The 15,623-nt window shown below is 42.0% G+C and overlaps 1 protein-coding gene across 7 annotated transcripts in view; it reads left to right on the top strand.

Annotated features, from left to right (window-relative positions):
• atrip (ATR interacting protein) overlaps positions 1 to 15,623 on the top strand; it is a 38,209-nt gene that overhangs the window by 14,241 nt on the left and 8,345 nt on the right. For 6 of the 7 annotated variants that reach the window (XR_009651629.1, XR_009651626.1, XR_009651627.1 and 3 more), the window contains exons 5-10: positions 1,373 to 1,488; positions 1,570 to 1,667; positions 10,413 to 10,496; positions 10,582 to 10,708; positions 13,921 to 14,186; positions 14,522 to 14,906. Coding sequence is in view for 3 of the 7 variants with exons in the window: in XM_060909979.1 (XP_060765962.1) it covers positions 1,373 to 1,488; positions 1,570 to 1,667; positions 10,413 to 10,496; positions 10,582 to 10,708; positions 13,921 to 14,186; positions 14,522 to 14,906 (1,076 nt within the window). In the remaining 4 variants the exon portion in view is untranslated. The remainder of the gene's footprint in view (positions 1 to 1,372; positions 1,489 to 1,569; positions 1,668 to 10,412; positions 10,497 to 10,581; positions 10,709 to 13,920; positions 14,187 to 14,521; positions 14,907 to 15,623) is intronic. The other variant, XM_060909980.1, reaches the window with a different exon arrangement.

Genomic DNA, 15,623 nt, shown 5'->3' with positions numbered 1-15,623 from the left:
ATACCTTAATATTTATAGTTTGGTTTAGGGTACCAACTTCATATCTTGTGCATTTGCTAATCAGAACAAGCTCTTTCCAGTGGTATAATTGTTTTTATGGTAGACCTTGTCATGCATTTGAATTATCGGTGCAAATTTTTTTTTAAAGCCTAATAAATCAGAAAGTTTGATTTCTTTTGAACACATACCTAGTTGCCTAAAGAGTACTATAACATGAGTAATAAATAAGAAAATTTGAAAGATCTGGTTTGCTTTAATGTGGAGATATGGGGCGTCAAAGTTAGCCTGGGCCCGCCCATCCTAAGTGTGACGCAACACTAGGGCCTGTTGCGAGCTTAGTCTGGCAAGGCAAGCTATCTCCAGCTCTTCCAAGCTCCCGAAAAATCGGGAGCCAATCAACTTTGAGCATCTCCAACGGCCCTGGGTAGAGGCGTGTTCAAGGCAGTGACGTAGTAGAACTGCGACCGGAAGCCATAGATTGTTTACAGAATCTATGCCGGAAGCGCTTCATTCACTAAAAACATTACGAACATGGAGCAGCGGCAAGCCTTTGACACAGCGGTAGATGCTGTATTGAAAGCATTCAACGGGAAGTTCTCATTGAAAACGTAGCAAAGAGCAGCCCTGGAGGTATTTATCTTCTTCCTGTTACTCAAGCAGTTTCCGTCGCGTCACATACGTCAGAGGAAAGAGTGATGTGATTGGTTTAAGCTTCGTCACAGCCTTTTCTGGCTTCGACCAGTAGCAAACTGAGGCATTTCAGGGAGGCGGGTCAACCACGCCTTTGGGAAATGGTTGGGCTTAATATCTTTGCCAGACCAAATGCTCACAGAGCTTTGAAGTCACATTAGCCAGACTATGTCAAAGTTGCTCCAAAGCACTTTTTTTTTTTTTTTTAATGATTTTCAGCAAGCCATAACTTGGCAAATATTGAACTGTGAACTTTCTATTTTAGTATTTAAAGGCGTCTGGCATTGAAGAACAATCCTTGAAAATTTCATGCGTCTTGCATGAATAGTTTAAAAGTAATGACTTATGGAAGTTAGGTCCGTTTTCTGTAGCACGCGTTTCAACAGTGAAATTGGGGCCACGCCCCTTTTTAAAAGCTCCTATATCTCAGAAACTAATGAAGGTACACGCCTAAAATTTTGTACACTATTTATTGGGCACACTGACAATATTTCCAGAAAGTTTGAAGCAAATCTGAGATGGTCAGTGGTGAACATTTTTCTAAATCTGGTGATTTGGGGCGGAAATTAAAATTAAATTAAAAATGAGCTTACAGTTTAGTTAACAGTTTAAGATTTTTGTTTTGCTGCCCCAATAAGCTATTTTTCCTGCTTTCATGCACTTTTGATATTTTCTCATCCAGGTAGAGTCCTTAAAGTCTGAGTTGCACTTTAAGGAAGCTGAAATGAATGAAATGAGGAGTAAATTGCAGAGCTCTGAGCGTGGTGCGAAGGTTGTTGGCACTCCTGTAAGAAACAGGTAATTGCAACAGGGTGAATTCTACAAAGTTGTTCTTCAATAGTATACACACTGAGTGCACCTAATTCTCCCTGCATGTAGTGTGAACTCTCCTGGAAGTCGTGCGTTTGTGACAAAGGAGTCCTTCTCAGCCGAGCTGCCTGTAAAACCATCAGCAGGCAAAAGCCAGCATACAGAGGGTATGAACTGTTTCTGACAAATCATATGTACATGGTGTGCACTTCTCTATCTTATGTTGTATTTGTTACATATGTTACTTCTACACAGTGCACGTGTTATAATAAAATATTATTAAAGGGGGCATAGTGTGAAAAACCCACTTTTTCAGAGCTTCTGCACTCTGCACATATATTTGGATATCTGGAGAGCCTACCAACCCACAAACTCTGATATAAAACAACCTGGTCAGTTTCTTTTTTGCTGCCTATTTCAGAAAACGTGCTTCAACAGGCTGTACAGGTTCCCTTTATATGGCACAAGGGGAGCTCATTAGCATTATACCGGCCCATTCATTTGAGTATGTCCACTCATGGCTTGAGAACTGTCTTCATGAATGAATATTCATTATGAAAGTGTTACCCAGTTGGCCAGTTGAACATGGGGGAGGGTGAGCAGCAGCTCATTATCATTTAAAGGAACAGGCACTCAAATCATCCGATTTGAACAGGGCTGTTTAGACAGGATGAGAAGGGAGGTGTGGTGCTTTATCATTGTGATATTTTCAGGGCTTGACATTTAACGGTTGTCCGACTGGACGAGACAACTGAATATTTGGTCCGGACAGGTCCAATCCACATCTGCTTGTCCGATGGAACAAGTTGAATTATTCCCAACTCTCCTGGAAGTTTCAGAAGTCTCCCACATATTGATAGCAGCTCCTTGAGAGAGAGCGTGAGCGCATGCTGATTGATCTGTCTTGCTAAGTAGACCAGTCAGTTTTCTGTGTGGGCAGGCTTTACATCTTCCCTCCCAGACCAAGAGAGAAAGAGCGCATCCTGATTGGTCTGTCTGGTTAATTATACCAATCAGTGTTCTGTGTGGGTGGGCTTTACGTCTTCTCTCCTGGACCGAGAGTCCATCAGTTCAGTGTATCCAGGAGCATCATGGCAGAGTGCCCCAAAAAATGAAAAGACAAAACCCACTTCACCTCCGACTACACGAAAGTGTACCCTTGCCTAATGGGGTAAAATAATGACGGTATTGCATGCTGTACTGTTTGTAACAGTGACTTTAACATTGCTCATGGCGGGGTAAACGATTGTAAAAGACATGCTGAGGCGAGTTTACCAGTGTCATATGTTCACGTGCAGATTATTTATACGAGCTGGCGCACTGCTAAGGCTACATAATAAGGCCAAACTCCTTGAAGACTTGCTTAAAGTTGCAATAGAATATAAAATGAGTTAAATAATCGCAGTAAACAGTTAACCTAAATAGTATAAGTAGTCCACATATTTTGTCACATTTTCTACATATAGGCCGATCTAATTTGGTTTACAGACAAGAGAAAATTACTCAACAAAGTATTACATATAACCGCCCCAGACAATATAGTAATGATACCTGATGCTTTTATACACTATATTGCCAAAAGTATTTGCTCACCCATCCAAATTATCGGAATCAGGTGTTCCAATCACTTCCATGGCCACAGGTGTATAAAATCAAGCACCTAGCCATGCAGACTGTTTTTACAGTTTGGAGCTGGCCCCTTCCTCTTCCAGCATGACTGTGCACCAGTGCACAAAGCAAGGTCCATAAAGACATGGATGACAGAGTCTGGTGTGGATGAACTTGACTGGCCTGCACAGAGTCCTGACCTCAACCCGATAGAACACCTTTGGGATGAATTAGAGCAGAGACTGAGAGCCAGGCCTTCTCGTCCAACATCAGTGTGTGACCTCACAAATGCGCTTCTGGAAGAATGGTCAAAAATTCCCATAAACACACTCCTAAACCTTGTGGACAGCCTTCCCAGAAGAGTTGAAGCTGTTCTAGCTGCAAAGGGTGGACCGACGTCATATTGAACCCTATGGATTAGGAATGGGATGTCACTTAAGCTCATATGTGAGTCAAGGCAGGTGAGCAAATACTTTTGGCAATATACACTACGTTCAGACTGCAACCTGAAACGACCCATATCCGATTTGTTGTGAAATCCGATTTTTTTGTTAGGCTGTTCACATTACCAATTGTATGAGACTTGTATGCGATCTCCAGTATGAACGGAAAACGACCCAAAAGTGTCCCGCATGCGCAAATTGACACGTAATAAGCACATCTACGTAATACGTAAACAAAAAAAAAAAGCGCAGTCTTCAAGTTTAATGATTTTTTTGTTTGTTTGTTTAATTATCTGGTTAGTGTTAGTGTGAGGTCTTGTGTGTGTTTTTGTTTCTGAACTGAAATGAAAACGTGTAGCCTGGTAACGAGGGTTGACTCCTAAATGTCTCTCTAATTTCTATATAAGTGCACTACATGTTACTAGGAAGTAATGGATTTTTAAACTCTATATAGTGCACTCGAGCTTCAGTAGGCAGTCATTTGGGATACGGCCGCTGTATTACCAAACTCTTAATTCAGGCTTAATAATTTGCACATATTTATTTCGTCATATTAATAAACTTTTTCTACATTTTTATAAATATTTATTTAGACTGTTTATAGCCAGCTGAATTCTGCAACTTCTCTCAGCGCTGGCTCAAGGTGCATAAACACCAGTGCAGTTTGCTATGGAGATGAGGCGAGACCTGGCGATGTGGTTTTTGTGGCGGAACTCACACAATAATCTGATTTAACAGCAGACTAATGAGACCGAAGGTGTCAAATTACTGGAAATTTCCAGAACAATCTTATAATCTTGTAATACAGGATGGTTTAAGTTATAAATCAGTTATAGAAACTGTTTTATTTAATCAGGCTAACAGATAAACATCCAGGTCCCTACCAAATCCACCATTAGCTTGATCAATTCTATAAAAGTCTATTTAAATTCTGAAAACTGTACAAATGTTGTTGTTTTCCACCAAAGAGGTGGGATTAGCCAACGCAGAATAGTGACGTTTGTCTCTTGTTGATGACGTGTAGGTCGCATGAATGCGACCTGTCCGGTCAGACTGCAGTCACATGTGAAAATATCGGATATGCATCGGATTTAGGACCACATATCCAAGCGGCCTGGGTCGCATGTGAAAAAATCGGATCTGTGTCGTTCAGATTGTCAATAACAAATCGGATACAGGTCGCATATGGGCAAAAAAAATCGGATATGGGTCGTTTCAGGGTGCAGTCTGAACGTAGTCATAGTGTATCTTTTAGGGACCGTTGAAAATCACCATTTTTATAGTAATTATTCAAGAGGTACATCGATAAAGTGCCAACAAAACTAGTTCGATCACGTCGGGGAAGCCGAGTATAGCGGGTGTGTGTGTAAAAAAAAAATAAAATAAAATAACCACGTCATAATATTTAATTATAGCTTATTAGACTCTGAATTCATTGAAATCGGAGAAATGGTGATCAAATACCTCAATAAAATAAATATCTGTGGTGAATCTTCATTTCATTCAGACATTCATTATATTTTCTTTTGTATGGTACACATTGTAAATGATTATACATGCAGGACACTTTTCCCATGGAATAAAAAGATGTATTCTATTCCCTTCTAGCGGGTTTCATTCATTTGGTTCGATAGCATGCGATATTGTTATATCGTCTAATACGCCACTCTACCCAAGCACGCTGTCAAGACAACACAACGTCACACGTCGGAGACGTGAAACTTCTGCCCTAGCAAGTGACAGTGACAATTTGTAAACAAACATGGCTGCCAGGTTTGCATCATTAAAAACGGAAGATTTTGAGAGAATTTTGGCTGCCAGGTCGCTCTGTTGTGTGTAGCTGTCGATGTTTATTTTAAAAGTAACTAAGTAAATTACACAGTAATAATAATAATATTCAGCTCGACTGCACTACTATTGGCCTTCGCTAAGATTATATCAGCTGGAAGGTAACTGGACTGCTGTGCTAACAGCACCGAGTCGCAGGAGGCTAGCATTGGCTTTCTCGGATGCTACTGCTACAACTGCTGGAAGGTAACTGGACTGCCATGCTAACAGCACTGGGTCGCAGGTAAGCTGATGGTGGCCTTTGAGAATGCTGACATGAGTGTGTATTATTATTATTATTATTATTATTATTATTATTAATAATAATGGCTTTTTTGTGGTCTGTCAGATGTATTCCATTCACCTAGCATGATACTGAACGAGTCGAAGACTCTTTCAATATCATGCTAGCTGAATGGAATACATCTGATAGACCAGTGTTTCTCAACCAGTGGGCTGCGATTCCAAGTTGAAACTAATTTTTACTCATAGTAGGGTATAATTGCTGGGCTGCATCTGACATCGCATTTGCCTCATTAAACTACGGTCACACTACAGCTCGCGATGCTTTGTGATGGGTTGTCAATGAAAATGAGGCATTTTGGTGGCGATGCGTGGTGATATACACGTGAGCTAAAAGTTGTGGTCACACAGCATGTGAACACTTGACTGTCATGCCACTTGAGTCTGGCGCAGCTCGAGCGGCCATGTGCACTCACGGAGCACGTTGTATGCGTGCTTGGGACCCAGTCGTTATGGGAAACACCTGATACTGATTTGAGTGCAGTCAGCATGTACAGATACCTATGCTGTTTTTATAGAGGCTTTGTGAAGTATCATCATCTCATCTCATTATCTCTAGCCGCTTTATCCTGTTCTACAGGGTCGCAGGCAAGCTGGAGCCTATCCCAGCTGACTACGGGCGAAAGGCGGGGTACACCCTGGACAAGTCGCCAGGTCATCACAGGGCTGACACATAGACACAGACAACCATTCACACTCACATTCACACCTACGGTCAATTTAGAGTCACCAGTTAACCTAACCTGCATGTCTTTGAACTGTGGGGGAAACCGGAGCACCCGGAGGAAACCCACGCGGACACGGGGAGAACATGCAAACTCCGCACAGAAAGGCCCTCGCCGGCCCCGGGGCTCGAACCCAGGACCTTCTTGCTGTGAGGCGATAGCGCTAACCACTACACCACCGTGCCGCCAAGTATCGTCATTATCACATTAATCTCTAATCATGTTTATAACACTGTTTAAATACTCTGTTTTGCTTCCATTTTTTTAAACATCACGTCTGCTAATAAACACACTTCCTGCACTTAGATCCGTCTACCACTGTCTATCTTGCAATGTCCTGATCCCCAGATCTTTAACCCAGCCAGATATAAAAAGTTGTACGCCTTCATGCTCTTCCAGGTTTTCACCTGTCTGTCCATATAGAACGAGGTCTGCAGCACCAGGTAGTTTGAGAGATCCGGGAACTCAACGGATGGATAATTTTCCAACTCGTAGGAAAAATCCTTCTTTGTTAGCGTGTAAGGATCTAATCCCATTGAGTGGTTTCTATATCCACTTCTTTGGAGTGTACTTCTTGGTTTTAATAACTTGCTTGTTTGCTGAACACAAACATGGCAATAAGTTCCTGTGTTAATCAAGCACACTGTGCTTTTGGATCATTAATCACTTTTGACTGAGAGTGCCCAGCATGCATGGTTTTATATTGGCTTTTGGCACATCCATACAGTTTTAAATGCAATACCTACAATTAAAAACAGTTTGTATTTATTGAATTCCTGGGCTCCCATCTGTAACAGGGAGTGATGCTGCATTCCATTAATACACTTTTTACAATAGATTATTACATTCTAATAGAATGGATGCACCAAAATAATTGGGGATCTTTTTATACTGGGCCCCGACTCCTTACAAGTACGAATAGGTGGGCCTTAAAGTAGAAAAGGTTGAGAACCCTTGCGATAGACCACTCACAGCCAGCTAATATTATTTAAATATTTCGCAGGAATTTTACGACAATGCTGAATTCGCTCACGGTTTTTCATTTACAACGTGATCCTGTCACCCTCATCATGTCCAACTTGTTTTCTTCCGGTTTCATTTCTTTAAATTAATTTATACTTCAAATTTTACTGGATTAATCAAGATTTAACTTTATTTACTACAGAAGCCTTGAATTTGGGTGAGTTTAACTCTGAAAACTGCAGATGAGGTAATGGGTTATAACAACATGTGCACCATAATGGGGCATTGGATAGTTTTTGTTTATTGTTACATTTAAAGTTTGAGTTTTATTGAAATATTATAAATCATTAAAGCATAAGGAGTATCATAACTATACCTCCTTTTTGATAAGCTTTGTGAACCAGTGTTAGTAAGCACAGGTTGATTAGAGAGGAGACGGATATGCAGGAAGAGTCTTTATTATAAAAGAAGCAAACAGGCATGTAGTCCAAAACGGCAGGCTGAGTCTGTAACAATAAATGCACAAAAGGGTCAAGCGAGGCACAAACAGACTAAACTAGGCAGGACAAGATCGGAAACCAAAACACAGAAACGAGCGCCAATAACCAGCAAGACAATGCAATAACAACGGCTCGGTAATGGTGATAAACACTGTAATACTTTGCACCAGCGCTCGAATTAAGTGGTCTCACAGTCTCGCCACGACAGTTATTTCCTCTGTGCAAGAGTTGTTCAGAAAGTCAGGTTGCCCCTGCTTGAAAAATCAAGTAGCGCACGGGGTAACCTGACTTTCTGAACAACTCTCGCACAGAGGAAATAACTGTCGTGGCGAGACTGCGAGACCACTTAATTCGAGCACTGCTTTGCACCGTGTAAGTGTTGGCAGTGTCCTTTTATGCATGCGCTGATTGTGCTTAATCCAGGGTAGGTGCTTGTCATTAGAGGCGCATGCTGTTCAACGTGCGCATGAGTGAAAGTCCATTGCGCGGGTATGACAACCACTTTCCTTTCATCGAATTAGTAAATACGTAGTAATAAAAAGGTTATGGTCAGGACAAGTGAAAAATCTCGATGCTTGTCCGACTGGACAAGTGGATTAAAAAGTTAATGTCGAGCCCTGATTTTGACCAGAGCTTGTGGAAAAAGGGTATGTCCTGTTTAATAATCTCTCCAAATAAAATGCACTAAGGTAATGCTGTATTGTACAGTGTGAGTAGTTTGTACAGGGATGAATGTAGTGTTAAGTGAGCTTGTAAGTTCTTGGCCAGACTCTGAGGCAATGATGGTGTTGTATAATGTAGGTTGGGAAAAGGATGTCCGAGACTTGCAAAAAGACACCATCAAAGGGTCATCAAATTTGCCAGTGTGCAGCAGACGGACTGTAGATCACGTTTGGAAGCAATGGGGAAAATTAATTTGGTCATGTTATCTGAAAATCGCAGCTTATTTTTTCACTTGATTATTGTAATGTACTTTGCCCCTGAGATTTTCCATTTGGGGTGGCACGGTGGTGTAGTGGTTAGCGCTGTTGCCTCACAGCAAGAAGGTCCGGGTTCGAGCCCCGTGGCCGGCAAGGGCCTTTCTGTGTGGAGTTTGCATGTTCTCCCCGTGTCTGCGTGGGTTTCCTCCAGGTGCTCCGATTTCCCCCACAGTCCAAAGACATGCAGGTTAGGTTAACTGGTGACTCTAAATTGACCGTAGGTATGAATGTGAGTGTGAATGGGTGTCTGTGTCGGCCCTGTGATGACCTGGCGACTTGTCCAGGGTGTACCCCGCCTTTCGCCCGTAGTCAGCTGGGATAGGCTCCAGCTTGCCTGCGACCCTGTAGAACAGGATAAAGCGGCTAGAGATAATGAGATGAGATTTGATTTTCCATTTGGCTTTTTTTTCCCCCATGATCTTTTTAATGTGGTCAGTATCTGATAATGTGAACAAGATATATTTTACACCCAGTATGAATCTCTGCTGGAGTGAAAATGCAATGAATGCATTGTATTGATTTATTAAGTTCTATTGATGTAAGGATTACATGAATTTGGATCCGATTGTTCAAACTGAGGTGTCGCTCATCCTGTACCTTATCTACTGTATTTCAGTAATACATGCAGTATGAATCTGGTCCAAACTTGAATTTCAAATCAGATGTAATGTGGTTCATGTTGGTCCCACTGTCAAAAAAATCTGGGTTACATATGAGAGGGAAATAATGAATACTTTTTTTTTTTTTTTTCAAACCTTTTATGTATAGTGTGAATAGTGTTGTGCAGCATGCTGCAATACAAAGATTCTGTTGAACAATGTCTGAATGATGACCTCTGTAATGAGTGTGACCAGTAAAATCAAGATCTATGACACAATGCATTCACATGTGGTCATAAAGATTACTGGGCAAGTTCTTTAGAAGTAGTCACATCTTTTGTCCTATTTTAACCAGTTTCCCCTTAAATTGGCTGTTAATATAAAATCAAACGTGCATCTACAAGCCTAATCGGCCATTTCCATACGTCAGTAAAAACTATAAGCCATGATCTCAAGACAATATTTAAAAATATTTGAAAATTTACATTAAGGACGGCATGGTGGTGTAGTGGTTAGCGCTGTCGCCTCACAGCAAGAAGGTCCGGGTTCGATCCCCGTGGCCAACAAGGGCCTTTCTGTGTGGAGTTTGCATGTTCTCCCCGTGTCCGCGTGGGTTTCCTCCGGGTGCTCCGGTTTCCCCCACAGTCCAAAGCCATGCAGGTTAGGTTAACTGGTGACTCTAAATTGACCGTAGGTGTGAATGTGAGTGTGAATGGTTGTCTGTGTCTATGTGTCAGCCCTGTGATGACCTGGCGACTTGTCCAGGGTGTACCCCGCCTTTCACCCGTAATCAGCTGGGATAGGCTCCAGCTTGCCTGCGACCCTGTAGAACAGGATAAAGCAGCTAGAGATAATGAGATGAGATTTACATTAAGAAAATTATGGTTGTTCGTGATTTTTTTTTTTTTTTTCCCCATGAATGCCTGCTATAGTTATATAGCAATATTTTAACCATTTAAAATAGGTGGGAAACAAAACCAAGGAAAAAGTGATGATGAGCAGATGAGCTCAGACGCAGCCCAGGATACAAACAGGATTCAGTACAAAGGTGATTGTGATTTATTTATTTTTTTCCTCCCCTCCCCTGAAGGAGTTTATGCTGCTGTGAGGTTGATGTTGATTTGTCATTACAGGACCTGCGTTATTGAATCTGCTGCTTCAGCACCCTTTGGAACCGAGCTCTTTAGGGCTTTGTCACTTACTGTGCATCAGTCCAGATGCTCTACCTGCCATATTCACCCAATTGGACTACACTAGTCCGTAAGTACTGCACGATTGCACTGGGTTTGATTAAAGGCAAAGCACTTGAGTCTTTTGTGAAGTGTCACTGCTGTGTTAAGAATAATCCATCATATGTCCAGGGATGAAAGTCTTCCGGAAATCCGGATTTTTGACAAAACTCTTGAAAATCTCCGGTTTTCCGAATGGAGAAATTTATTTTTCGGATTTTTTGCGTTCCTAGACGCGGCGTAATACTTCGCATCGTCCTTGCATGGGCGCAGTCCTTAAACAGCCCAAACATAGTTCATTGATTAAAGACAGGCGTTCTTTTTTAACGGCGAGCGTACCAGAGCTCGTTAGGCGTGCGCGCCTTCAGGTGCACGAGCTAAGGCGCGCAGGACTGACACCATTCTGCGCAAGCGCAACACAATCGCACTAGAAAGCATGTTCAAGCTGCCAGTGTAGCTGCAGTCTTTTTAGTTGCAAATTACAAGTATTTCCTCGTGTTAATAATTCGCCATGTCAAAACAAGCAAAACTTTCCTCCTTCTTTCAACGTGAAGAGAGGTAAGCAATTTATTATATATATTTTTTTCCATCAAAGTTGCATTTTGTGGTTTCGACGCTAAGTTTTAGTGCCATTTCTAGAACACAACATCAAGAAAACGTGGAAGAAACAGCAATAATGGAAGAGCCGGTTTGTAAGCTACCTAAAACTAGCAATGGTAATTTATTTTTTGTTACATAATGTACTCAGGCTGCCAGTGTGTGACTGACACACACACACGCCCACCCTGAAAAATCCTAGCTGCGCCCCTGATTTACATGAGAAATTTGGTATTCATTGGTGTGTTTAAATTTACAGACAATACGAACTAATGTAGGGCAGCATGGTGGTGTAGCGGTTAGCGCTGTTGCCCCACAGCAAGAAGGTCCGGGTTCGAGCCCCATGGCCGGCGAGGGCCTTTCTGTGCGGAGTTTGCATGTTCTTCCTGTGTCTGCGTGGGTTTCCTCCGGGTGCTCCGGTTTCCCCCACAGTCCAAAGACATGCAGGTTAGGTTAACTGGTGACTCTAAATTGACCGTAGGTGTGAATGTGAGTGTGAATGGGTGTCTGTGTCTATGTGTCAGCCCTGTGATGACCTGGCGACTTGTCCAGGGTGTACCCCGCCTTTCGCCCGTAGTCAGCTGGGATAGGCTCCAGCTTGCCTGCGACCCTGTGGAACAGGATAAAGCAGCTAGAGATGAGATGAAATTGGAAATGTTTAGTTCACTTTAGCGTATGCAAACGCACAACTCTACTAAAAGATTGATAAGCGAGGCTCAATATCCCCAACATTGAAACCTGAAAGCTTTAGAAACTCTAACAGACCTTTACTTTTTATCAGTACTGTTTTGGGATTTTGCTGACTTTACCTTCAACTGTCTGATATTTTTCAAAGTAATGAACTGTGTAGCGAGGAAAATCACCGTGTTTTCTAAATGCGCTCCTGAAAATTACTCATTAACTAGGGGAATTAAATGTGATATTTTTGACGTTAGTCATTAATGTACATGAAAGAAAAAGGGTTAAAAGTTATAACTTGTTTTAGTGAAAATAAGTACTAAAATGCACTAGAATGCAGGGTTTTGCGTGCTATGTTATTAAAATATTTTCGGGGGACATTACGCCTGCACCCCCCCCAATCTTAGTTTGACTTTCAAAAGTTCAGGGTTTTTTTCTTTGCTCCACTTTCATCTTTTATATCTATAATATCTGCTTAGCAGTTGTCCTGTGGTGGCTGAAATGCGCCATGTGAATAGCAGCAGATGGGCTAGAGTTAGTAATTGTATGTCTGCTTACCTATATAGTAGGTCAAATTGGTGTAAATATAACCACAATAAGGAGGAAAAAAATTAATTGGTAAAGAGGCATAATAGGATAATATCTAATCATGTGCTAGGAACGTTTTTTTCTCCCAAATTTGATCACTTGCCAGTTCCCACCCAACAGTTAGGTCTCCCCAACATATGACGACTAAGGCTAACCCATGCCTCCTCCAAGGCATGTGATGCCAACTAGTGCATCTTTTTAAACTCCTGCTCATGTAGCGTAACACGCTCGGAGGGGGAAAGTGCTATCTACCGCCTTCTGCATACATGAGTTCACAGTTGACTAGTATCGCTGTGATTGACAGTGGAGAGAGTAATGCCATCCTTCCCAACCAAAGAGCACAGCCAATTTTGCTCTCTTGGCTCCTGGGCTGTGGTATTGTTGGGGTTTGATTTTTCTGATGATCTGGTTAACGATTTTCTTTTGCGCAATTCTTGAGGCCGTTTTTATTTGAAAGTAACCAGATTGGATCTTGTCCGCATTTTGGATCCGAGTGGTCTAAAATGCCTCGGTTATTTTTCAGTTTTTAAAAACTGAATGGCTCAGCCATGTTCAAAGCCCTTGCAAAGTAATCGATATATATGTGTGAACCGGTGACTGCACTGAAATTCTGTACTAATGTGCTAGGTTTTAAACTGTTGAATGCCATTGTTCTGTCCATAGATTGCCCTAATCCTTGTTTAGCCACCAGAGATTACTGTTAACGGACCACACTGTGGTGGAAAAGTTGTATATATCGAATATTGTTAATCTCTCATCTCATCATCTGTAGCCTCTTTATCCTTCTACAGGGTCGCAGGCAAGCTGGAGCCTATCCCAGCTGACTACGGGCGAAAGGCGGGGTACACCCTGGACAAGTCGCCAGGTCATCACAGGGCTGACACATAGACACAGACAACCATTCACACTCACATTCACACCTACGGTCAATTTTAGAGTCACCAGTTAACCTAACCTGCATGTCTTTGGACTGTGGGGGAAACCGGAGCACCCGGAGGAAACCCACGCAGACACGGGGAGAACATGCAAACTCCACACAGAAAGGCCCTCGCCGGCCCCGGGGCTCGAACCCAGGACCTTCTTGCTGTGAGGCGACAGCGCTAACCACTACACCACCGTGCCGCCGAATATTGTTAATAATAAATAAAATTATTTATTGAAAACTGAATTTTAGCAGATAACAGATGTTTAGCATTGGACTTTATCACTCTGCTTTGTGGATACCTTTACTGATGATAAAATCACTAACGCTGTCTGGTGCCTTATTGCTTTATGATGACATATGCAATAGGTCAATCAGCCCATTCTTATCAATAACGTACATGATATTTAGTTATCTAGGGACTGTACTAAACATGAACCCTTCTCCTTATTCTTCAGCAGATCTTCAGTCAGTTCCACCACGACCGCCACAGACATCCGGCTGCTCCATCAGCCTCGAGTGCATTTCTATCAACATCAGAGTCTGGCCATGTCAGGACTGGCCATGCTAACACACTGTGCTTCCACTCAGCTCTTCAGAAGGTCCTGTCCTCCTGCTGTCCACCTCCTTCCGTTACTTCACTATCACATCAGCCTTTATTGCCAGACCCTTGAGACCATTGACCGGTCAGGAAAGGGTCCCCTTAAAGCAAGTGCCCTATCAGGTAGGGATGGGAATCTATAGGGCTTTGTTTGATTTCTGGTGATTCAGGTGACTAAATGCATCCTATTTTTTTAAATGCAAAATTGTTATAATACACTATTATTATGATGTAAAATTAGGATGAACATTATAGACTCATTTGATTTTGCAAAATGTTTGGATTTCACCATTTTTTTTTTTTTAATTGGAATTTGACGTCCCTATTCTAGTGTTGTGGGTGTGGTGTTCCTATTTTATTTTTTATTTTATTTATTTGTTTAAATATATAATGAATTTTGGGCATTCATGAAGTATAAGTTACAATGGCTTCATTTTTCCCCCCATCCCCACAACCAGGAGCATCAGACAGCAGCTCTGATTCCACACTTGAGGAGTCTTTAGTTGCTCAAGAAGAGTTTGCCTTGGCAGCTATAAAAGCTCTTTATTACATTGTGTGTGAAAGTATTGAAGCTGTAAACTCCGTTCTGGGCGGTCAAGAGGGAAAGGATTCAGAAAAGCCCAGTGAAAACCGACTCCGTCAGCCTCGGACTACAGGTCATAGTAGCACTGCAGAGAACGCCTGTGATGAGCTGCAATCCCACGATCCTCTGCTCAAGAAGCTTTTCCAGTTAGTGGATTTGAAGTTTGTCAGTAACGCAAGTCAGAGAGAAGCTGTGGTGAATTGTAGTCTCGGGACTCTGTGTGCACTGGCTGAGAGAGCCGAGGAGAGCCAACTGTGGAGGTATGCATCAGTCTGAGACAGTTTCTTTATATCCACATTAAAACAGCATCGTACATAGGCTGTATTGGGGGAAGCCATGGCCTAATGGTTAGAGGAACAGCTTTGGGACCAAAAGGTTGCTGGTTCGATTCCCTGGACCAGCAGGACTGGCTGAAGCGCCCTTGAGCAAGAAGCCTAATCCCCAACTGCTCTGGCAAGTGTGGTGGCGTACCTTGTATCTGATTAGCCAAAGAAAAACTGATAATGCAATTATTGGTTTGGTTAAGTAATCCGGCCATAATAATAGGCCAAAATGTACACACTTTTTTCCTCTTACTATTTAGTACTGTAAATTATACAGAATAATGATCAGATTTGGTTATATTGAGTTTTTGTTGTTAAATGATCATAAATGCATGAAAAATCCTATCCTGATTGATTAATAGTAGGCATTTATTCTTTTACTGTTTTTAGTTTTAATTCTTTTGAATATAATTTTTGGTATTCATGTGTGGTAGTCTGGGAAGCCCTTTCACTTTGAAATTTTTTTTTTTAAAGATATTTTTTGGGCATTTTTGCACCTTTATTGGATAGGACAGTGTAGAGACAGGAAATGAGCAGGAGAGAGAGACGGGGAGGGATCGGGAAATGACCTCGGGCTGGAATCGAACCTGGGTCCCTGGATTTATGGTATGGCGCCTTATCCACCTGAGCCATGACGCCCCCACTTTGTGAAAT

Source organism: Neoarius graeffei, chromosome 26, assembly GCF_027579695.1.
Source record: "Neoarius graeffei isolate fNeoGra1 chromosome 26, fNeoGra1.pri, whole genome shotgun sequence".
NCBI classification, from domain to species: domain Eukaryota; kingdom Metazoa; phylum Chordata; class Actinopteri; order Siluriformes; family Ariidae; genus Neoarius; species Neoarius graeffei.
The sequence above is the reverse complement of the archived record's forward strand: the minus strand, read 5'-3'. Positions and strand labels throughout refer to the sequence as shown.